Here is a 25,760-nt window from a genome sequence, read left to right on the forward strand (position 1 = left end):
TCAGTTGTGTAGTCAAATGACATTCCTTGCAGCTCATTCAATAACATAATAACATGTGAGAACCCTCCTGACGGGAATTTAAGAAGTGGGCTAGAAAATACAACAGGCAGCTGCTGTCTTCTCATGTTTCATGAAACAAGAAACAATGCTCCAAACATTTGTGGGGGAAGGGTTTTTTTCTTCCTATGTATTAATTGTCATTTCCCAACATAGGGTAAACCTAAAGAATCAGAGAAGATAGTATTGAGAATAGCTAAAATATTACACTAAAGTGAATGGGAAGGGGGAAAGAGAGAAAGAAGGTGCATTAAATGTTTGGAGCGAGGAATGATGCAGACAGAATTCTCTAAATGAACAAAAACCTGCATGGATTTGCTCTCTGATGAACAAAAAATGATGTTTTAAAAAATAATTCTAGCCAATATATAAAGACTTTAGGATATCAAATATATTCTACTGTAAAATATTGTAGTCTTTCTCTTTCTTAATACAAAGTATTTGTGCTCCTCTCAACAAACTCACAACTCTATTGCTCCTATTTGCCATCATTCCTGCTTCACACATGGCCCTCAATATTATCCTGCAATCCATCGAGATCACCAAACACACCACTCTTACCACCACTCCTCAACAACTTACACAAAGTGATTATAAGAGAGAGAGAGAGAGAGAGAAAAGGAGAGAGAATGTATTGCATAGAAAAGAAAGGCTAATAGCAAGCACCCTGTCCTCACATCGTGAGGTGATATTTGGCCTGATTAAACCTGTGGATATGCACCCCCTTACCCAGTCTTACACAAGGCTCTCCTTCCATATAAAATTAAACTTCTTTAAGTCTTTATATTCTGTAATATTCAGAGATATTTTAGATCAGACACCAATCTGCTATGCACATCCAATGCAGAGCAGATTAAGAATTCAAACTTCCAGGTCATTTGTGGGAAAATCACCATGGATCTCAAACCAGGAACACACACTTTATGATACAGGATACACACCCATGTCTCTGTATTTATGCCACAATGTTTCTCCAGACTAATTCCTCACTTAATTTGAAATTCCTCGACCCATTTAACGTCCATATTCATGCTGTTACAAGGCTGGCACAACAGCCTCCCTCTCAAGAAAAACGCAAGAAAAAAGACGAGGATTTCCCAACCACCTCAATCTCCCTTTCAAAGCTAGTACCTCCAGGTCATGCTCAGAGCTTGTGTCTGGTTCCGAAAAGGACATCCGAGAGCCAGAGGATAAAACAACAGGCCACTGGTTTGCTTGCTACTGTGTGCTGACTGCACCCTCACTTCCTGCATATTGACTCAAACAGCTCTTCCAGCTTGTGTGCAAATAAACCACTTCCTAATACAGTTCCTGCATTTGCTAGTAACACCAAAACAGAGGCCAACTGGAGGAATGAAAACGAGGCTCGTATATTCATTCTCTTTGTGAGTTAATTTCACATAAATACATATCTATCATGTTATTCTCTATGCAATTAAGCACTGTTATTACATGAAGAGGGGAACTAAAATAAGTAAAATAAATTTAAGATAGAAAAGCAAAACAAATGTAAATAATATAATCAATATAAATAAATCTAGTGACCATTCCCTACATTTACTTCATATCTTTCCAATTTTGCAAACTTCCTTCCATCACATCCATACCCAATTTCTCGCTCTTTGTATCCTCTTTTTTCAACCCCCTCTAACCACAATATTCTCAGTCTTCCCCTTTCTCTCAATTCTTTACTTTATCTTCCTATATATTTGAGAGTGAAATTTCAAAGGGTAGGAGGATTCCAAAATTACAGCTAGGGTAACTTCTTTATATGGCTCAATTAAAATTGCTAATTTACTTGATTTTTTTTAACAAACACATTTATATAGTCGCCCAACTTACACATAGGTAACAAAACAGTAAGAAAGTTTTTACATTCCTCAGGATTTTCTTCAAACTAAGAAAACCAGTGGAGAGCATAAAGCACAAAGGGCAAAAGGTGGTAGACTGATCTGAACAAATTAAGGCTATTTTGGATTCAAAGTAATTTCAACATGTGCTAAAGACTGTTGTGAAGAGCAAACTAACAGAGAATAGCTATTTTCTCACCTTTTGAAAATATATTATCTTTATATAATGATTTGGTTTACTTCCATATTGATAGAATGCAAGTAAGAAGGAAGATTGCAGCATTTTTTTCTACTGGCTACAAAGCTAATACCGTGTTTCTCATAAAATAAGGCCGGTATATTTTTTTTTTGAGCCCCCCAAAAATGGCTAGGACGTCTTTTTGGGGGTGACTTAATTTCTTCCCCCACACACACCTCCACCTAGAGTGCCCCATGTGCACTCACCTCTCCATGAGGCTGCCACTGGAAGTTCCCCAAAGGTAGAGTCACCAGCCACTTCTATCGGCCAGTAGAAGCGGCCTCGGGATAAGCACGCGCACTCACCTCGCCACGAAGCTGTTTCTATCAGCCGATGGAAGCTCCTCTAAGGCAGAGTCACCAGCCGCTTTGGGGTGAGGCGTGGCTGCCCACAGGGCGCTCCTGAGAGGAGCGCCCCACGCACACTCTCAAGGCCGTTTCTATCGGCCGATGGAAGCTCCCAAAAGGCAGAGTCACCAGCCACTTCCATCGGCCAATAGAAATGGCTTCATGGCGAGGGGAGTGCGCATGGGATAGCGGCTGCAAACTTTTCTTAGCAGAAGTGAAGCAAGCTGAGTCTCTCTCTCTCTCTCTCTCTCTCTCTCTCTCTCTCTCTCTCACACACACACACACACACACACACACACCACCCCTACTAGCCCTTGTCCCTGCACTGGGTCGGCCAAGCCCTTCTGGCGAGGGAAGGTCTCAGCATCTGCAGGGTTCCCACTGCTGCCCTCCCCTCCCCAGGCCAGACCTTTTCCGGGCACCCTGCCAAAGTCCCAGGGCAGCCAACCTCCCTTTACCTGCTGCAGCCGCTGGTTTGGGGAGTGAGGGGGGGCGCCAGGGAGGGAAGAGGAGGCAGCAGAGCTCGACTAACCTTAGAAGGGAGATCGGGCGGGCTCCTGAAAGGAGACGCAGGAGCGGTCCTCGTAGGAATGCGGTAGGGAAACGGGGTGAGTGTGAAAGGGTCGCCGCCGTGGCACAGGAGGGCAGGAGGGAGCTGGAGCGAAGAAGGGCAGGAAAGAAGCTAAACCGTCCTTTCTATTGCTCTGGTGAGGGCCGAATATTTGCAGCGGCTGGTTGGAAAGGCCTAATTTTAGTATGAACCTTAAGTCATGGTGGGGGGAGCTGAATGGCGAAGGCACTCTGCACATGATCCGAGGCAATCCTGCCACAGCTCACGGGTGGCGCTGCTAACAGTTGGGGGGAGTCTGATAACTTCAGCGACGCCTCCTTTTCTCTCTCTCTGAGCGCCTGAAAGAGTGCCAGTCATTAACCAATTAACCAACGCCAGCCTCGGAATCCCTTATTTCGGCATAATTTGGGACGAGAGAGGAGCCATGAAACCAGGGACTTGGCGACGAGGTGCAGGTTCTTTTTTTTTTATTGAGTTCAATCACGAGACATTTCTTGATTTCATCGGACATCGGAGGCAATTCAGAAGAACTTTTGAAAAACTTGTGGGTCTAACTTTGAGAAGCAATGAGTTTGGTCCTCTCAAATGGCGGAGATTCGGAATGGTCTTTGGAGACCTCCCCTCTCTTTTAGCTGAGGGAGACCTGGGCGACTTTAGGCTTAAAGAGAGATTGATCAGAGAATGGGCAAGAAAGCAAAACAAAAATACATTTGGGCTAAGGCATTTTCTCCCATTCCCTCTGTCGCAATCTCACAATTTTCATCCAGACACAGATGCGCGTGTGGTTTCTCTCCTGCCCTGCTGGTAGATTCAAAGACAACTGATGTGAGCTCCCCTCACAAGGCCATTTCTATCGGCCGATGGAAGCTCCCCAAAGTCAGAGTCGGCCGATAGAAGCAGCTGGTCACTCTGCCTTTGGGGAGCTTCTATCGGTAGTAGATCAGGGTATTCTAGCCTAGGCTACCTGCATGGCACTCCTAAAGGCAAGTTTTCTCCCCCACTTCCCTTCCCATTTCTCCTCACCTTGCGTAGTTCTAACAAATTATGTGAGAAATGGTGGGGAAATGCATGGTTTAAATAGGCCTAAATTTTGGGGGCGGGGCTTAATTTCACCTCATGCCTAGAAATCATGCTGGGCCTTCCTATTGGTGGAGGCCGTATTGTTGGAGAAATACGGTAATTAAAACAATAAATTAAGGTCACTCCCAACCCAATGAACAGTAAAAACATCAATATATCAAGAAATCTATCAATACTTAACTGGTACATCAGAAACAAATCTACTATGAAAAGTATATCCTTCTAACATTGATCAGATAAAACAAGCAATTCTGCAGGAGTAACTAATCTCTCATTAATATCATCACTGAGGGTTCATTACTTTAGCACAGAAATGCGTTGGCTTTTCAAAAATGTTCTTTCACATGATCTGTAAGGATTTCTTTTTCTTTTTTACATGAAGTAACTTATTTAATGTGATTTATCTGCAACCCTTTTGTTATGTTTCTCCATATGATCAGTCTTGGATTAGAAAATATTCCATAAATTCAAAATGGAGTTTGTGAATTTATATCAGTCCCAGTGGCTATGATTCACAAAACTATTAAATCATTTTGCATAAAATGTCATACTGTTTGTACTGAGGAAGCAAGCAGCCAGAAGGAACAAAGCCCATATTACAGAGCAAGTCACCCAAAAGTATAGATATGGCCAATGTTTTCAGGAAGGTCACTGTCCTGTCAGGATGTGTAAACAAAAGGAATCTGATAGCATGGCTGTGAAGATGAATCTCACCGAAATGGCACTTGCAGGCTTAGACTGAATTTCTTGAGGTTTGGGACATGTGTGTCTTACTGGCTCTCTCTCAGCCTTGAGTGGGACTCAGGCCAAGTCATGCTCTGAACATCCTCTGTGCCTGCTCTGGAACCTTCTGATGCAATGCAGGAAATGAAGTTGCTGCTGACTCACCACACTTCCTTCAGAATCAGAGCTGACCTTAACACAGCGTAGCAGACACTGCAATGCAAAGGTCAAGGCAAGAGGGAGGAAAGCTCTTTAGCTAATGTTAGGCCAGCAAAACTAAGGCCAGCATGATTCTATACGGGACAAAACTCCATTTACTTTTAGGACTTTTTCCTGCATTCTGGACACAGAAGGCAAAGCTGCGCAAGTATGGGAAAAGTTCAAAAGTCATGTATGTCAACCGTGAGGTGCAAATATATCTAATGGAAGTCAAATAAACAAGCTGTTCCATGTCTACCACGCATTTCCTACAATATTTATCCTAAAGATCTGAGACTGAATTCTTCAGAGTAAAAATAGAACATGAAGCTATACAGGGATACCTCCAAATATATAAAAATGAGTTTTCATAATAGGAAAAAGAGCCTGGAATGATATATTGGACTTACCATGAAAGCTCTCTTAGGATACAGGAAATTCTACAGAATCTCCTTATCACTCCCAAGACAATATTAGCCTAGAAAGAGTTCTGATGCAGCTTCCTGTGAGAGGAGATAGTTTCTTTTTGCAGTTTCAGAATGACAAACCAGAAAGAAAGCCCACAAAAGAATACTTGAGAAAATTAGGAATAAAGGAGACATGGTTAAACTATATACTATACACCGGTTGCACATATTGATGGGCCGCCTAATATGTATTTCCCCTTATTTTGTACTATAGTAATATCTTTGTGGGTTGGATGGACCATCTTCTGTGTGAAAAGAGAACCTTAATGGTTAAATCTCATGTATTATTTTCCTCCGTCTGAAAGAAGACATTCTATACTATAATGCGACGTGCTATAGCCGTCTTTAGAGAGAACCTTCAGAAGGGGAAACACTAGAAATGCCTCTGTAAAAGTCAAAGGTGATGAAGATTGTTGCATTCTTAAAAGTGCGTCAGAATTCTCAATGAGGAGAGTTTATTCTGAGTCTTACAGACTAACTTGAAATAAATTTCACTCATGTGAAGATCATATTCAATAAAACGTAACAGTCTGGTGACACTGTTGAAAGAAAATCTGGAGGGGCTAACTGAGATTCTGAAATCCACTTTCCTTACTCAAGTACATTTTGAAGTCTTGGCTGCTACCTGGTTTGTAGTAGTTCTTCTCTAGCTTTGTCTTGAGGAAGGGGCAGAAAGTAGAATGAATCATGTCCTAATCCTTGTGAAAGACTGAATTGATCTTGGTTATGAAAGGCTATATCTAGGCACAAAGTGAAAGCACTCACTGGATGATGTAAAACTTCTTTTTGGCAGAAAGCTCACTTATTTTTGGAGCAAAGCTGGGCAGAAACTGAGAAAAGAGGTATCCTTTCCTATGAAAATCTACATTAGAATTCCCTCTAGCCCTGTGTCTGGAGTGAATGGAACAAGGATACCCAGTAGAGGATGTTCTGGCTCTGCTGTAGGAATAAGGTAAATGCTATTAACTAAAACAAGCAAGAAAACTTCAGCTCAATGTATTATGATGCCCAGGGCTCCACACTATGAGATAGGAAGTGTTAACCATTTTTACAACTGTAGAAAAACCTATGCCCAAAAGACATCTGATCCTGTCAGCCAACAGACCTCCAAAAGCTAATTCATGTACAGCTTGCCTTTTGACCCATCAAGCTGGATTTTCATGTCAGTCAGCTTATCTTGCTTGTGTTGTTGAAGATTACAGACTACAAAAGTTTTTCTCAAGAAAAGAGGGCATATAATTATGCTGTGCATATGCATATAATCCAGATGACACAGAAATGAGATAAGTAATTTTAGATGTGCAGATGCTTAGAACCCTCAAACAGGCTTGTGTCATGAGCCAGCTGTCAGGAAAAGACAATGGGCTGTATAGATAATTCAAGCTAGCATTTGTTGCTGTAGCACAGGGAATAGCAAAAGATACCCTGCTCCAATGAAATATGCAAGCTAATGGACTCACTGCATACAGCATTGGAAGGAAATAAAAATAATTGTACAATGTTATAATGTATATATCCACTTTATATCTAAAGGTGAAGCAGCTGGTTCCCGGCTGTTGAAATACATTCAGTCAAACACTAGCACAGAAAAACAAAACAAAATAAATCCAGAATTCCATCTGTGATGCATTTGTTAGATATTAATATGTACTATTCTACATATTAATTGTACTGGTGTTTATTATTATGTTGCCCATGGACATTAGTACAGCTTGTGAAATTGCATGTGCTTTTCTCTTTCCAGTATTTATTCCAGATTTGCTAGTTATCAATCCTTCGCATACACTTGAACTGGAATTCTCTCTACATTTATAACATGTTTAATACAGATATTAGATGGGGAATCAAACACAGATTTAGTAATCTTCTGAAAATTATTGTTAAGTATAATATTCTATAGTTTCTATAGACTGACTATATTTCCTAGGATATACAGTAGTATTTGAAAATTCTGGCTTAACTAAATTATACAGACAGTATGCTCTCACGTGTATATTTCTCACCCATTGTAACAAATTATGTTGTTTTTGCTTTATTCAGGTCACTTCACACATCAGGTGAGTAAGTAACTCTGACATATTATACTATTCTATTTGTCCTTGGAAAAAGGATGCATTGGTTGTAATAATTGCACCAACTATATATTTCCTCCAATTTTTTATCTCCAGGTAAGTCTGTTTCAGTCCAGTTGTACAAAATATCAGATATTATGTTATCTATTTTGCTCTAGTTTATTGATCAACTTATGTTATTTTCTTAGCATTTTAAGGGAGTAAATAGAATATTTTAATTTAAAAAGTTTTAAAAGTTTGTAGCACTCCAAATGCTGGTCTCTGCATGGTATAATTTTGATCACAATTAAAAGCAAGATAGGCTATAATATCTGATATGGGAGCTTGAAATTTTCAAAACTCAGAAAAAAATGTTTTAAAAAAATTCCCAGCTGGTTTCTTCTTACATTATTCTGAGAGTCCTAATGTCCCACAGCTGGCTTTAAAAAAAAAGTAATAATCCACCAGACAGCCATTGAGAGTTGAAAAGGACACATTACCAAATAAAGCACGCATTACGTGTTCCATCTCTATTACCATTGGCTGGAATCATTTGGAAGTCTCAGTGAGGGTGAGGGAGCATCAGTTAAGCACACGTTCCAAGTCTCAGAAGCTCCATTTCAGGCCGAAGAAAAATAATGCTGCCTGCCTACTATGAAAATTCAGTAGTGCTTTTAAAATTGTCGGTATCAGGATTCAGATCAGGAATCCTATTCCCTATCCTGGAATTCCTGGATTTAGATGTTGTTTTCCCACTTGTACTTCGTGTGTGTAGTTTTCTTTAAAAAAAAAAAAAGATTGCCAAATGCACAATACACATTGCATAAACATCAGGTAGAAACCTCAACCCAATAGCTAAAGAAATGTATTTATGCAATTATATTGTTCATGAGTTGTGTTGCTTAACTGGTTCTATTATTGTTAATTCTTTGCTGAGCTCATTTCTTTGGCTGATTTAGCAAGTCAGATTCAGCCTGCGAAAACAGTGCTTACATTTGCTATCACTGCGCTTTGCATTTCTAACACATGTACGTTCAACTTCTGCTTGAGTATATTCCACGAAAGAAGCCAGCTGCTTCTCTTCTAATTCACTACAAAAACGATCAGTAGACATTGGCTTCACTAGAAAGTTATACCAATCGTAATTTTTAACACACATGTAAATAAGCACAGAATATGGTTTTTCATATAGTGTAATTGTTAAGGTCTGAAGTATAACAGGTGTTTTGGATCAGGGATGAGCACAGTGGCTATAGCTGTTGGGAATGACTTTTTTTAAAAAGCATGCCTTTTCTTGGGCCTTCATCTGCGGTGTCAGGAAAATATGTTTAAGAAAGTGTTGAAGAGTTGGTTACAAGTTATCACGGCCTATGACCACCTTTATTCAAATGCAGCCATTCCCAGGCCTGGTGCACCTACCATTCAAGCCCAGGAAAAGAGATGATTCTGTTAAGGAACTGGTAACCAGTATCGGGCACATGGCCATGCTATATCCAATGCACCTTTGTTGCTTCCAACCTGAGTAACTGTACATCCCTACAAAATGAAAAGAGAAGAGCAAAGGAACATACTTTCCTGAATAGTATGGGGTAAAATATTTTTATCTGTAATACAATGGATTAAGACCCAAATCTGTTACAGAGCTCTCAGTCTCAAAAAGCTACCTTAAATCCAAACTTGAGAGTAGTCTGGGATTCTATAGAGAATATGATGCTCTGCTCCAGTTTTACTCAGTGATAGGGGCCCCCTTGGGAGCAGCACTCAGCACAGCTATAAAAGGAAAGCAACTATTTCTGCACAAAATAGCTTGAAGAAAGCCCTGAAGGCCTAAGAAATCTAGGCAGCAGGAATTTTAAAAAAATATCTTTTTTTCTAGCCTTATTTTAGACTGACTATGGCTTTCACAGAGGATGAGAGGAAACATGGAGATAATATCCTCCCTTGTTCTTTTTCAATAGATGCCAGAAGCTGCCACAAAATTATGTTTTGCCCTTGCAGCAATTAGATTTGCCTTTTTGTTCATTTTATTTTGTTTTAAATCAGACTCAATCCTTTTTCACTGGAGCCTAGGACAGAACAACCTCTCTCTTCTAACTTTTAATGAATTAAAATGGCAATGTGTAAATTGGGTACAAGTCATTAGGATCGCATTTTATTTTAATGCTCATAATAATCAAGGATTAGATCCTATCCTGCTAATTGAAATGAATATGACACTAAGGGGCTCTGCAGCCACAATTCTGACCGATGCTTTGGGTGCTGTTACTAAATAGCAATAGCAATTGCACTTAGACTTATATACCGCTTCAAAGTGCTTTACAGCCCTCTCTGGGTGGTTTGCAGAGTCAGCATATTGCCCCTAACAATCTGGGTCCTCATTTTACCCATCTCGGAAGGATGGAAGGATGAATCAAACTTGAGCCTGATGAGATTCAAACTGCCAAACTGCAGTCAGCAGAAGTAGCCTGCAGTACTGCATTCTAACCACTGCACCACTGCGCTCTATAGCTGCAATAGCAATATGGCCAACCATTACATGTCCATATATCAGAAAGTAAATTGCCAAGGTTGCTAATCTGCCATCTTCTCAAAGACCCCAGAATCATCTTACTTTCTATCACTTTTATCTGTTTTTTTTACTGGACAGGTGGGTATAGTTCCAAGGGAAGTACTGGGCTATATCTACTTACTATTTTTTATTTTCTAAAAATTATTATGGGATTTTGTGTCAAATCAAAGAGATATGTTTATTTTGAAGGAGACTTGACTTTCAACTTGAGTTCTGGGTATTTATAATCAATAATTCATGGGCATGCCACAATATCCAGAATGTGTTGGTTTACCTCAGTTTTACCTCCCTCTTATGCCATATTGTCATATATCAACAGTCTAATTTATGACAAACCAAAATTATTCAGAAAATATGAGCAAATGGTAGGTTTGCTGCCACATTTCAACAGTATAATCTGGAGGTTTTTTGGGACCCAGAATTGCTCATTCCCAGTATAATAGGACTGTATCAGATCTGAGCTTGCAATCCATCTTTCTTATGCATATAGTGTTAAATAGTGTCTACAGATTCATAAAACATATTATACTTTTTATGGTCATGGTAAATGAAAGATCCCTTGTGTAAGCAACTACCTTTCATAGAGTTTTGTCATTCAGTAGATATATCCAGTTAGAACTGATTTTCTACCATCCACTTGATGAAGAAACTACTATTGGATTATGCATATTGTACACCTTCAAATCAAATATAGGCAGATGCGCACATGGTTTTGTTTTCTAGGAAAAAAGAATACCTGGGGATTTTTACTAGTGTCGCTAACATCCAGATTTCTACTAAGTGGCAACAAAAATATATTTTCTTCCTTTCACCCTTCCTGTCCTTCTTAAATCATGAGTATAGTCCTGCAGGTGAATAAACACAGTAATTAGGCTGAAGGAAAACATTTGCCTTATGTGCAGAGTTTGCATTAACCTTCTCCAAACCCATCAAGCAAAGAGAATCAGCAACAGTGAGGTGACTGAGGTGAAGGAAAATGTACCTCAAGTAGCCTAATTCTTTACTTCTGGCCTTCAAAGATGAAAGAGCATAGTCTTCATAAGACATCAGAGAACTGAGCTCTACAGAAGTGTATTGAAATAAATTAGTTTCTCCCTTGATGTGGATCATGTGATTCATTCAGCCTACAGTATTTCCATTTCTGATACGGGTTGCTGGTATGCTGCTCTCAACTTTCAAAATTTACTGATTGTAGCATGACTATATAATCCTTATCGCCAGCAGGATGAATACAGTATGTAATCAATACATTTGTAATGTTCATGTCTTTTTCCAAGGGAATACACATATTTTAGGCGGAACAATCTTGTGTGGAACTAACTTGAAATGACAAGAAACGTGACAAAATAAGATAGCAAGTACTTATGTACCATCACTGAAGAGAGCACAAAAAACTGAGAAAAAGAATTCCCAATTGTTAATGAAGTGCTATATTTTGCTTCATGAAGCAAAATTCTGAGAGTATCGGTAGTCAGCAAGCTTTCTCTCAATGTGTATACACACACACACACAAACACTTGAACTGCCACAGCTCAGATGTCAAAATCAGCACAACTACTAGATAGCAGCAAAAGCTCCAAAACATCTAATTCTGCTGCCAACCACTGGTCACAAATACCCGCATACTTATTTTTTTTAATAAAATAGTTCTGAACTTTAAGTAGCAGAAGTACTGAAAACCTAAAGATGCAATGCAGTGAGTCATGTAACCTTGACATAACAAAGATTTCCAGAGATACTATTGTTACATAATAATATTTTGTAGAATCTCATTAGTTGGATGAATGGATGCCAATGGTAAACCAACCATTGAGAAAGTACTCCTAATTCATATGTAGGATACAAAACAAAAGCTCAAAATAAACAAAACAAAAACCCAAAACAAGTGAAACAAAAATCAGGAATTTAAAGGATTACAAGCAGGAGACAGCTGAACATGAATTGGACTTAAGCCATCAAAGAGCTAGCAGGTTTCAGACATCCTTTTTATTTTAAAAGGGAACTGGCTGGAGATATTGCTCTGACTGGAAACCAAGACTTACAGTAAAAACCTGCAATGCAACTTAATATGTCCACAGCCGGCATTACATAAACCCTCTGAAGCAAATGGACAGTTGACCATTTATTTGGGGAAGCCAACCAATTACCTCAGGCAGACAGCACATAGTGCATCGGCTGCATAATAACACCATACTATCAAATTGTAGCCCACCCCAGCTTAAAATAAGGGTTGGAGTGGGAGTGCATTTCTGCCCTTAAAACTCTCCCAGGACCCAAATCACGCCAGTAATATCTGACAATTTTGCAACTGAATTTGATTTTGAAAAGTATTTGCAGTATTGAAAACCCACCTATGCATTTTCCAAAAATGTCACACATCACCACCTGCCTGTAGCTTTCCAGTTACTTGGAAGAAGAGTAAACTGCACAATCCAGGAAAGCTGACCGTCCCAGTGTCAGCTAAAACAGCTACTCCTGGAACTCTGGACAGCAAAACTGCATGGGAGAAAAAACTTTTATTCTTTCTTTGGTTTGATATTCTGATATGATATTCCCAACAAATTTGGGGTGGGTAGGGTGTCTTGTGAAGTTTCTTAAGAAGTAAGCATTTTAGGCCCTGTGGAGATATAAAACACTCTCTTTTCTTCTAATTTCATTAAAAATAACACTCCTGAATTTTCATATTTTGTCAATAAATTTGATAGCATAATCTGAAAACTGTAGACAGGTCACAAAGTCATATGGCCACTACTGCTATAAATTAATTCCTTGTAAATTGGCTTTAAAGAAACTAATGCCCTTTGGGGTAGCTTCTGGATAAATTTGGAAACATACATGCTACACATATAAAGACATTTCCTTTCACTGAATTGCTTCAATGTATTCTGGCCCAGATGCTTCGTTCACATATCTTGAAATATTTGTATGGTGGACGGAAGGAGACTCTGCGAAAATTATCCACAATCAGAAGCTGTTTTTGTCTTCTTTATAAAGACACTCAATGAAGGAAAAAAGAGTGTGCCAGTTTAGATTTTATGCTTGCCACAGAGTCCTTTAAGTACTACAGCGGAAAGGACAATTATTTGCTTCTGAAGCTTTGGAAACTATACCACACGGGCATTGCCAGCTTAAAATATTATGTATCAATACTGATTTTAATCATCTAATACTGGTAAACAAAACTAGTTTTATACTGTTCCAGTTCACTGATATCCAATGATACAGAAAAATTCTTAGGGCAGGGTTGACAAATTGTTTATCTTTTTCCCAGTTTGGTTTCTTAATGATGACGTTATCCTGCTCAGTTGAATCCAACTCTTGGCGATTCTATGGGCCAGATCTCTCCATACTAGCGCAATCTTGCACTATTTCTTTGAGTTTTTCTATGTTCTGGCTGGTGCCAGTTTTGATAGTGTCCAGCCACTGTGTTCTTGGATGGTCTGGTTTCCTTCTACCACTAATTCTTCCAACACAATTGCTTTCTCCAATAAATTCCCCAGCATGATATGGCCAAAGTAAGTGAGATGCAATTTCATGATCTTGCCTTCTAGGACATGTCTGGTGTTATGTGTTTCAGTACTTGCTAGTCACCTTTGCTGTCCAAGGAAAACACAGGCGCCTTCTCCAGCACCACAATTCAAACAAGTCTTCCTCTCTTGCTTTTTTAAAGTCAACTTTCACAACCATAGATAGCTAGCAGGAACACAATACAGCAAAATAATTTACATTTTGTTGCCAAGTTGATGTCCTTGCTTTTCCATATTCAGCTCATGTTCATCTTTGCTGTGAGACCCAGTGCAATCTGACATTTATTTCTGTGCTGCATTCATTGCTTTGAGCTATCTGCAATCCTAAGAAAGTGAATTTTTCCACATATTCGATTCTTCACTATCAATTACTAGTTTGATGTTTCTGTTCCTTGTAATGGTCATGAGTTAGGTCATTTTGATGTTTAGGAAGAGACCAAAATTCTCATTTTCTTCTTTGATTTTCCTGATCAGAAGTTCCAGGACTTCTCTGGCTTCTGAGATGAGAATTGTATTGTCAGCATATCAACAGATCGAATAAGAAAGGGAGAGAATGCAACCTCGTCACACTCCTTTCTCTGTCTTAAACCAAGCAGTGTCTCCATACAGTATTTGCACAGTGGCTTTCTGATTTGTGTACAGTGATTGCACCAACTTGACCTAGATGTGCTGGTACCCCCAGATCTTGAAGGCTCTCCATAGCTTTTCATGATCAACACAATCAAAGGCTTTCTTGTAGTCAAGTGAAGCCTATCTAAATGATCCTTTCACATTCATTAGATTTTTCCATGATCTAGCGCAGATTTGCAATATGATCATAGGTGCCATGACCCCTTTGGAAGCCAGTTTGGACATTTGGTAATTCCCTTTTGATGGTTGGTAGTAGACATTGTCGTACAATGTTAAGCAGAATCTTGCTTATGTGGGGGATGAGAGCAATTGTACAATAATTGTAACAATCTTTAGAGTCACCTTTTTCTGGCAGTTCCAATCTTGTGGTCATGTGTTATCTTCCCAGATTTTCTGGTACAGGTCTTTAATGACTTTGGGTGGTACAAGTCTCAGTAATTCAACAGGGATAGTGTCAACACCTGGAGTCTTGTTGATTGGCAGTTGGCCTATTGCCCATATGATCTCTTCCTCAAGGACGGCCGGTTCTATTTCTACTTCTCTTTCCTCATCATCCTGAGGCTGGGCTCCTTTGCTACCTACTTACAGCTCTTCTGTATATTCTTGCCATCTATTCTTGGTATCTTGTTAGACAATTCTTTGCCTTGTTTTTAATATCTTTACAAGCAATAAATGGTATTCATATATTTCTGATTTGCATAAATGCATTCCTGGTGTAAGACCCTTTCCATAGGCCGCTTCAAGCTGTTTGTATTGCTCATCCCAGCAAACTTCATTATCTTCCTTGCTGCCCTCTGGAAAGATGCATTCAGCTTTCTTCTTTAATTAATTTAATTATTAATTAATTTGGCTTCTTAACAGATGATAAGGAAAGAAGAGACAGCTAGCTGTAGGACTTTATGTTGCCTCCTTGAGTGACAGAGCAATTGCAGCACTAATGACACTATTTTAAAAATCTAATTTAGGCTTAGAAGTAGGCAACTCTAGACTGTTTGTTTACATATCTTTCTTATGCAATATAAGGTGCTTGAACAAATAGTTGGTGACCAACTCCAGGACTGTTCAAAGTATATTATTTTCTAGATCCATTTCTACCTGAGTTTGGTCAAAAAACTCTTCATCACCCAGAGAGATTATCTTTGGCTAGAGAGAGAAACCAGAACAACCCTGCTGGCTGATTAGAGATTTTCATAGTTAAAAATTATAGTAGTAAATTATTAAAATGTGAAATGCCAACAATAAGAGTTTTAATCTCAAAACTAAAATACCTGTTAATATTTATTTCAAAATAACTAAAGGACTACAAATGTTACTGTTGATACTGCTGGTAAGATTTTACCAAAGGCTTAGTTCAATTGTGTTTCAGGATGTAGTTTTCACAGATGAGTTCAATCAACTTCAAGTGTTGCTTGGCTTCTTAACATCTCATAAGATGAAGATTAATTGGCAATGGCAGATAAGTTTATTTCAGGCAATCCAGAAAGAACAGACTCTTATTTATTCTGCCACAAGAGAACTTTTAATGCAGCTACAGTATTAACAAAACAAGGGAAAAATCCTCTTGTTCTTAATAAACAGCTTTGTTTTAGGGTAGAAGCTTTGTGTGCTAAAGGCCCCAGTATCCATTCATAGAAGCTTGAATTAAAAAAGATTAAGTTGCAGGTGATCACAAATACCTTTGTTCTGAAAGACTGAAACACAGAGTAGATGATAGCGGCTTAGACTATTTGATATAAAACAGCATTTTTTGTGGTTTTTAAGGTTGAAATGAAGATTTTTTTTTTAAACAGATCATCCTCCTTAGTCACTTATTAGAAAACATATATAGCTGTCCATCTTATATACCATAATTCTGGGCAGCTTACAACAATTACAATAAACCATGTAAAAAAAAACTAAAACAAACATGGCATGGTCTTGGCATCCTTAACACTTCCCAATAACAACAATCACTGGGCTCCAGCTTCACCCAATCCCAATGCTTGGAAGAAGAGCCATTTTTGAAGACCTACTCTCTCTCTCTCTCTCTCTCTCTCTCTGTGTGTGTGTGTGTGTGTGTGTGTGTTCCACAAGATAGGGACCAATGTATATTACATTTTTTTGCAGAAGGAACTTGGAGCATGCTCATCTTACCTACCTCACAGATAGGCAATCCCACAAATAAGCTAGCACCATGTCATTCAGGGCTTCAAAGCTGATCACCAATATCAGAAAAACTGGAAGCTAGGATAGCTTCTGCAGCAGTGCTGCAAACCAAACAGCACTGATATTGTGCACCTGCTGCATTCTGGACCAATTGGTACTGGTATTTCCTGAAGCTCATCAAAGGAAGCCCCATGTAGAGTGCACTGTAGTGTTCCCATCACTGGGAAGTGGAAAGGCCATGAGTGACTGTGAGCAAGGACTCTTGGTCTATGAATGGGCACACAATGGATTTGGACAAAGGCACCACCTAGCAACAGCAGCCACCTGATTCTCAGCATTCTTTTCCCCACAAATACTCCAATATCACAAACATCTTATAAGAACAGCGGTTGAACTTGTTATTGTAGTACTGGATGATTTTGCAGAATTTTAGAACAGGAACTAAAACATTACTGTACTGTGCAGCATTCCCTTAGTAGTGTATCTCGGTTTTTGAGACATTGGGACACTGGCAATTTTCTAATGTATCCTGCAGGGCATTAACCAAGTGCCGATACAGCAGCGTGATAAATAATTCATGCAACTTGGCAAACAGCCGACACAAAGCAATGGGCATAAAGATCTTAACTTTACTGGCAGGACTTGTGCATTCAGCAACTGGAGTAATGGTGGGGGGGAGGAAGAATTCCTGCTACAGTTAGCATCATCTATGAAAGACTTTAGGATTAACATAGTTTGATTTTCTGCAAGTAATCTTCTAAATACTGTCTCTAGCATCCACCATTAGGGAATGTCCAATTTTTCAACTTTCAATTTCCAAACATTAGGGGTCCTCAAAATTGACCTGCCTCAAGGATTGTAAAGATATTTTGGTTACTTTAATATAATTTACGGTAGATGTGCTTGGTAAGTAACTACATAAATATCATAACTTTTTAACATTTTGTTTGTTTCATTTACTATAAGGATAAATACTGGGCTCAAACACACCAGAAAAAACACATAGATATCTTGACATGAGCCATGATTCAAAGCTTTCTGCATTTTACCTCACCATACTAGAAGCATTCGCACTAGTCATGGTAATAAATCTCTTCACTTTGGAAATTAAATTCTGCATTTCAGTAGCTAGCTAACAGAATGAGCTTTTCAAACTTAACTTATGGCTGGATAAGTTATTGCCAGCAAGGAGTTATGCACGCATAGAAAATCAACCTGCTGCATAAAGAAGGAGTTAAGCTGCATGTGAGGGAGGGGAGGAGGAAAAACATCAGGGCTTTTTCCTTCCTCTTTTTTGAGCCAAAAGACTTTTGGCCACTCTCTTCTGAACCCTGAGATTCAGAACATCTGTTCCATATTTACACAGCAATTCTTTCTAGCCTAACAACTGCTGGTTTCCCTCTTGCCAGTTTCAGCCTCCATATAAGCTAATGCTGTGGATCTAAAGGCAGGGAAATGCTTAATGCCATGATACAGCACAAGGTAAATTTTACTACTGACCTTTTGTTTTTATAGCCTGCCCTTATACCAGATCGATAAAAAAGCACAACTGCAGTCCTCATTTTAAAGATAGAACAAGAAAAAAGATGGAAGGAAAAGTGAAAACAAAGATAAGGGGTCTATTTTTAATTTGGTAAGGATTTTAGTTTTTCCCTCTGACATCTGGCAAAGGAACTATTGAATGACAGTTGCAAATAAAAGGAAACCTGGTAAATCTAGATTTCCTGATGGCCTTCCTTTCTTTCTAACAATAAAATATCTGATGACTAATTGTTACAAGAAAGACAACAAAGCCCAAAGCTTACCAGATCACAGAAAATAGGAGGGGAAAGGATTTTAAGAAAATGCTAGCCTATGAAGGTTGTTTTCTTGCTTTCTTATAAACTGAACGTCAACTATATTGTACATGTTAAAATTATCAAAACATTTTATCTATTCTACATCTATTAATATTTATTTTTAAAAACTATTTTATAATTACTGTTTCTCAGACAACCCCTTTGCAAATAGCAATAAACACACTGCTTATTACAATCCTTCTAAGATGCCAGGTATAACATGCATTTAAAAGAGAGTTGGGAGGGCAGGAAAAATAACTTACACCAATACATTTGTCTTCAAAATCCCAGATAATACATTCTTTACAGGATTCTTCCTATTCAGAAACTGTAACCTTCCTACTGCAAAGAATGGAAAAATGTGTCCTCTATTTTCCAGTGATGAAGAACAAGCAAAACGACAACTCTTCATCTACTTCCACTTGCTTTGGCTTTTCCTATGAATATTTTGTTTACAAAAATAAAACTTTCAATTATACCTGGGTTTGTTTTGTTTTTACAAAAATTTTTATGTGGAACTAGAGGAGGGTTCCACACCCGTAGGATTTCTTCCCTATAAGACACCCCCATCCCATCCTCACATTCAATACTAATCATCACTACAGGGAGCAGAATTTCTAAATCACGTATGGAAAAATACTAGAAAATTCTCTGCCATTCATAGCTCAGGTGCTGTGATGGCAGGGAGAGTGTTAAAGCCAACTGCTAAGCCAAATAGTGAGACAGTTTTTATTCTTAACTGATCATTGCTTACTCAGAATTCTGGTTGGCTGATAGAATGGCTGATACGTTAACAACAAATGGAGGAATTGGCACCTTTTTCTTACCTTAGCACACATCCTCTTTTTCAGGGGCCTTTAGATTTGACCTGCCAGTTTAGATTCTCTCAGAGGACCAACCTTATTCAGCAGACTCTCAAAGATTGCTACAGAAACATAAGAACCTCTCCGTTTGACCCACCTGGCTCCTCTATAAAAGCTCCCCGTTAGCCTGCTTTTTGTGTATAATTCAGGGGAGCTAACATATGGGGCCATAAGGAACCCAAACTATTTGCTGAAAAAGACACAGAGATGCAGATCAAAGCCAAAGCCATCCCATGTGGTGAAGGACAAGTGGCTAGAGAAGGTTCTGCCGTACTAACACAGTGGAATTTAGAAGTTTAGCAAAGGTGTGATGGTAAGCAAGTCATTCAATTTCCTGCCAGCAAACTCCCTTTATGTAGGTCGCTAGAGTTTAGTACGGATTATGAGAAACTTCGCAGGAAGACATTGTTTCTGTTACCATCCATAAGCAAAATGGGGAAGGGGGAGAGAGGATGTCACTTGAACAAAAACTGCCTTGATTTTGAAAAACCAAGAAATGTTATTTGCCTGAACAAATTCATTTTAGGTTAATGAAGCAGGCTGTGCTTTCTTCCACCCCTCTTTCCAACTCTTGTCTTGGACAAAAGCCAGATGAGAGAAACTGACTCAGATGCTGGGAACCAGGGGAATTTGTTGCCTTTTGTCCAAAGGGACCTTCAAAAGATTTGCAACTGTGTAGGAGAAGAGAACTGGTCATACAGTTGATTCATCCCTCCCAAGAACCCACGCCAAAATATCAGGAACTTAACGGGCACATGAAAAACATTACAGGCAAATGAAACAGGCTGTGTCCATGTTACAATAAGATAAGCATGAGTGAGAAAATTTCCCACTAGGCCATCTGAACCCATCACTCAACCCACCCATTTAGTGGAACTGATTATAGTGGGATGCATTTAGTACCACTTAGTGGAACTAGAATTACATCTATCAACGGTTGGAACAGGGATTAGTGCATGAATTAAAAGCACATTCGTTAAATGAGAGCAAGCATCACAGCTTGCAATGCCTGGTATTACCTCTCGAACTAGAGATTCTGGGCATTTCATCATCCTCTCTAGGGAATCCTGATAGATGAGATTATAAATTTCTAAATGAATGATCAGCACTCCTGCCGAACTACAATTCCTAGGTTTCTTTGGGGAAAAGTAAGACAATTACATGAGGCACAAAAAGTTTATAATACAGGGCTGTCTGGAAAAAAATGTTCTGATGCAAGACATTGTTCCTGGAACAGTACCTATGAGCAGTGATCTGTGGAACTAGTGATTACAACATGAATGAGGGGTTTGGTTTCCTTCATTCTGCCTTCATGGACGAAGGGGGGAAAACAAGACAAAATTAACAGGTAAAATGGCTTTTTTGTACATGATTTGATTGCATTTGTAGATTACTCCCTTTGGTTGTTTTACAGAAATTATAGCAATCTCCAGTATGATACTATATTCAAATATAATAATTTGAATTCTGGAACATAGGATGCACACCCAATAATTATCAGCAGTTACAATTGTGAATGGCAGGTAATAGAAAGAGCTCTTCCTCTACAAAGAATGGAAGAGAACCAGCTGATTTTTAACTCATCCTTAAATTATCTAATTATGGAAGACTAGAAAGACACTACCAAATTATTTAGTGAGGATTAAGATGGAAAAGGACTATAAAGAACTTTAAATGGATTTCTCCAAACAAGAGAATCAGGCATAAGGTGCTCAACTCTTTTCCGCTTGGTGTGTTCAAGCATAGGTTTAATAATACTGTATCAGGAGTGCTTCAATTTAGATTTCTGCACTCCGCAGGAGATTATCTTGATAATTCCTTCCAACTCTAGATAAGGTTTAAAGTACTGATAGTACTGAATGATGCACATTATAGCACAGTAATCATAATTTTTAAAAGCCAAAATTCACCCTTATACTAATAGCAAATAGTCTAGGGAGAGACTGACTAGGAAAGAGATCTTGGGGTAGGGATGGAAGCTTGATGAAAACTTTAATTAGGCTATTCTGGTAAAGACACTTTTCATCTTGAGAAAATATTTCTTTTAAAAAATGTCATATTTGGAATACTATGGAGAGTTATGTTGAGCAAACAAAAATAAAGAAGTAATGAAGTCATTTTCCTATGGAAAAAAATGCCAAATTTAAGCTTCTTTGCTTAGAAAAGAAAGGTATAAAATTGGACAAGTCATTGAAAAAATAAAAATAAATTCTTCTTCCCATCATTAGATCAGAACTTCACAGCATAAGTGAATGGGAACATACGGTAGTTCTCCAGAAATCATCATACTTGGGAGTCCTGCTTGCTAGGGGTTGCAAGATATTTGCTCTATGACAAAGAGTAACAATAGCCTGTCTATTAGTGAAGTGTAGTCATTTCTCTTGACTATAAGTCTATCCTGATATAAGTGTTGTCCTCCCTAGAGAAAAACTGTTTCACAAAGTAGGCCATATGGACATACTCAATTTTGCAATCCTACTTTGTATTTAATTAAACCCTGCCATTACTGTGTGGCCGATTTTTTCAGTACTGTATCAATTTTACAATAGAAAGGGGTAGGAAAGTATATGAATCCTGACCTGGGTTTTTTAAAAAACAGTTTAGCAATTTTTTACACCTATGGACATACTGTCTGGCTTAGCGTGTGTCTACCCTACGCCAACAGGTGCAGCTAACCCCATTCATGATGAGGATCGGGATTGCCCTTATTTCCCATGTACGAGTAGTTATGCGACCCCCCAGTGGTCAGCGTCCAACTTCTTAGAGGGACAAAAGGAATTTAGCCACCTGAGATTGAGCAATAACAGGTCTGTGATGCCCTTAGATGTCTGGGGCTGCGTGTGCATTGCGCTGTATTGAATTCTGTTAGGTCAAACAGGGCTGGCTTCTGCCAAGGACACCAATGACTTTTCAGCATTAATGGATGGCATCTCTTGAATGCAATCTGATTTAGTCACAGAAGGAGAAAATACTCCAGTCACTCATTCTAAACTAAGAGCTAGAAGTCTAGAGAAAAGAATTATGGGAAAGCTTTGTAAATCACTTAGTTTTCTGAAGTAAAAGTGGTCTAAAATTCATAAATAAATAAAACAAGCTTAAGGATGCACTACTGCTTTGCTAAGGGAGAAGTATGGAAAACAATGTGCATTTTAGAACTGCTTGACACAGCAGCAGACAAACGGTTGTTTAATCAAAACATAGCTAAGGTCATGAGGTGTCTGAGATAACAAAGAGAGAAACAAGGAAGCCTTCATCGCTGTGCTTCACTGTTCCCAGCTGCAGCAGCAGCAGCTTGAAATTTACATCACTGTTGTACTTGAGCGGCATTGATAGTAGCTATGAGGTAAAAGTAAATTTAAAGTTATCAAGTCTGCTTCCTGACCTAATATAAGGGTTGGAAACCAAATATAATCTGTGAAAATATGAACACCAGCTGCACTTTTAATAAATGATGTTGAAAATGGACTTTACGCGATGACAACAGCAACAGCAACCAGTAACAATGAAGCACCCAAAACTTTCCCAAAATTCATCCCTTGGGAGTCATGGATCCCAGACACATGGATACATTCTGTAAATCAGTCCATTTGGAGTACCTTGGTTCAAAAATTGTGCCTATGATTTCATCCAGGATCATGACAACAAGAATTTTAGTAGTATCTAGATGTGCCCTAAGATTCTAAAAAGCACATTAAAGCAAATTTAAGGAAATCATACCAATGTTTCTATGTGGTAGACAAATTATAAAGCATTTGCTAATTAGCTGAAAACTAATTTGCATTCAATCGTCCTGTTTAAATTCCCTCCTATCACATCCAAATTAAATAATAGCAGCCAGGGGAATCTAAATGGAGTGTTTGCTCCTGTTTTAGCAAGGGGTAGGATTAAACAGAGGAAGGTAGCTTTTCAAAAAAACAGCCAGCTTGTTTGCTGTTGGGACCTAAAACTGGAACTTGGTTAGCAATTTGTATGCTGGTACGTCTTGTCCTTCCTTTTGTATGAAATAGAAGAGCAGGCAATGACCTCAGTCGCAATCAGGAGAACAGAAGCCTTTGAAATGTGAATTTACAAAAGATAACTTAAAGCAGCATCACTTGAATGAATCCTTCAAAGAAAGAAAAGTGATTGGAAAATTGCAAATGTTATCAAGGAAATGAAATTGGGATATTTTAGAATAGATATGCAATGAGAAGTATTTCCTACCTCAATTAATTACACAAGAAAAAAATTAAAGAGAAATGAAGTTTGGCTTTAAAAAAAATTGTATAGAACATGAACTGACAAAAATACAAAGTTCTAGTTTTGGACAGTAACATCGAAGAACCAGTATTGATCATAATAAATTTTAAGACACGCTTTTCAAACTATTTTTCATTAGGAAGCCACAAATGTTGGCTGACCTTACTAGCTGACCAGCCTAATTTTATTTATGAACAACACTGATTTCTTCTTTGCCTCTTCCTCCTCTTTGTAGGAGTCATATGCCTGAATCCACAAAGCATTTTACAGGTATTTTGAACATAGTACAGTGAAATATAATATGAAGCCAGAGATAAGAAGGGATTATTGTTCAGGGAAAGAGGATTAAATATATCAACCTTTCTTCAAAATATGAAAGATTTCTATTCTTGAATTATCTATTGAAAGATAGTATACATGAACTAGATTTCCAAACAGTCTTTTTTATTTGCTCAGTTTTAGTTTGCTCAGTTTTTTAATCCATTGCTTTTTTAATCCACGTACTTTGGATTTAGTTTGAAAATTTGCAAACTTTTGCTCAGTGTTGGATTCAGGCCTCATAACTGATTTATTACATTATGATAACGAAGGATATCAAAGTTGTACCTCCAGATTTCTTCACTGTTTTGTTGTTATTTAATACCAGTAACAGCATATCTTGAAATAGAACGTCTCTAATTATTTTGTACTATTCTGAAATAGTATTTCCTAAATGTGTACAGACAAATCCAAATCCAGGGAGTGTAATGGAAAACGGTAGATTCCCCATACCTCCCAATACATCATTCACTTGCAGCTACTTAAACCCAAAGAGTTGCAAGAATGGACAACTTATGAAAATAAAGCTCTGATTAACATATTGTCATCATTAGCCAATTGCTAATCAGAGCCAATATATAGCAAACATATTAGAAAAAATAAGTATCCATAGCAAACTGCCTGCTTGAACAACAGCAGCCATTCAGAAAAGTTGTAGCGTAAGTTTTGCAGTGAAGCCACTAGAACACCTTCTCAAAATCAAAAGCAGGCAGTTGTAACAGTCAGAAGCATTTTGTATTCAAAGAAGAATCTCAATCTCTCCCTCTCTCTCTCTCTCTCTCTCTCACACACACACACACAGACAAATACACACACTAAAACAATCCCATTGCTTCTCTCACCTCCATCACAGAAAGGATTCAAAGCTTTCAGCATTGAGAGATACAAGTGGTTCTTCTATGTTCTTCCAGAAAATATTCTGAATCCCAGATGAATATGGAAATAGTAAACAGGCACACAAGAGCCTTGGCAGACACATGAGCTCTCATTTTTGCTTCTCAAGCACCCAACACGAAGCCCTTTTTTGCCTCCTCACCCCACCCTGATCAATATAGCATTACAGGGCATCAGTTTCTGGTTTCAGTTCCATTTTGTGAAAAGCAAGTCAGTCCCCAGGCAAGAGGCTGAAAAAATTTACATTTGCAGAGCCAAGCAGCCTACATTTCTGAATTGCAACTCCTAATAACTGTACAAATCATGAAGGATACCTTGAGTTCTAGTTCAAAAACATGTGGAATAATGCAGGTCACCTTTCTCTATTCTACAGCTATTAAATTGTCGTGCCCCACAATTTCAAGCCAATACAACAAAATATAAACAGTTCTTGGTTCTTTAGCAACTGTTCAAAGTTATGATGGATCTCTCTGGACGTAACTACGACCCAATTCTGAAGTCCATCTAGCCCCCACCTGTGCAGTCATGTGACCACATGGTGGCTGCTCAGAAACTGGCCCGCACTTATGACTGCAGCATGCCACAGTCATATGACCACATTTTATAATGGTTTTGAGGAAAATCAGTGTTTATTTCTGGTTTTTGGCAAAACCAGCCCATAGGGAATCATTGGTTTGCTTAACAACTGTGTCATTTGCTTTATGATGGCTGTCTTCACTAAGTGATCACCACAAAAAAGGTCGTAAAAAGGGTGAACCGCATGGATGATCCGACTTACAACCGTCATGACTTACAATCATGATGGACAGGCTCCATTACAGTCATAAGTTGAGCACTACCTGTAAAACATACATTCATACCCTTAATGCTGTCCACGAATTGTTGAGTGGCAAGGTGTCTCACAGTTCGGGCTGGGATGTACTACTGAAAGTTTATCAAAGGAAGTTAACAATATGTATGAACCCAATCTAGACAGTAGCCACTGTGACCAGAAACTCCCAATTCTAGACATGTCACTGTGAATCTACATGTCCTTGCAAAACTGTATACATATGTCTAGAGTCTTGTAGGTTTTCTCAGATGAAAATAAATGTAATAAACTTAGATGGATCTGTGGCTGGCTCTTTGTAATTTAAAAATTATTCACATCAGGTA

At 38.5% G+C, this 25,760-nt stretch overlaps 1 protein-coding gene across 4 annotated transcripts in view; it reads right to left on the minus strand.

Annotated features, from left to right (window-relative positions):
* PKN1 (protein kinase N1) overlaps nucleotides 1-25,760 on the minus strand; it is a 74,741-nt gene that overhangs the window by 33,199 nt on the left and 15,782 nt on the right. The window contains exon 1 of one of the 4 annotated variants that reach the window (XM_026696260.2): nucleotides 1,189-1,327. The exons of 2 other annotated variants lie outside the window; for them this stretch is intronic. In XM_026696260.2, the coding sequence (XP_026552045.1) occupies nucleotides 1,189-1,233 (45 nt within the window). In that variant the 5' untranslated portion in view covers nucleotides 1,234-1,327. Of the gene's footprint in view, nucleotides 1-1,188; nucleotides 1,328-25,760 lie in introns of those variants that run through there. One more of the 4 variants, XM_026696261.2, reaches the window with a different exon arrangement.

The sequence above is a fragment of the Pseudonaja textilis genome, chromosome 2 (genome assembly GCF_049901715.1).
Source record: "Pseudonaja textilis isolate UNSWEBS1 chromosome 2, rPseTex1.2, whole genome shotgun sequence".
Lineage (NCBI taxonomy): Eukaryota > Metazoa > Chordata > Lepidosauria > Squamata > Elapidae > Pseudonaja > Pseudonaja textilis.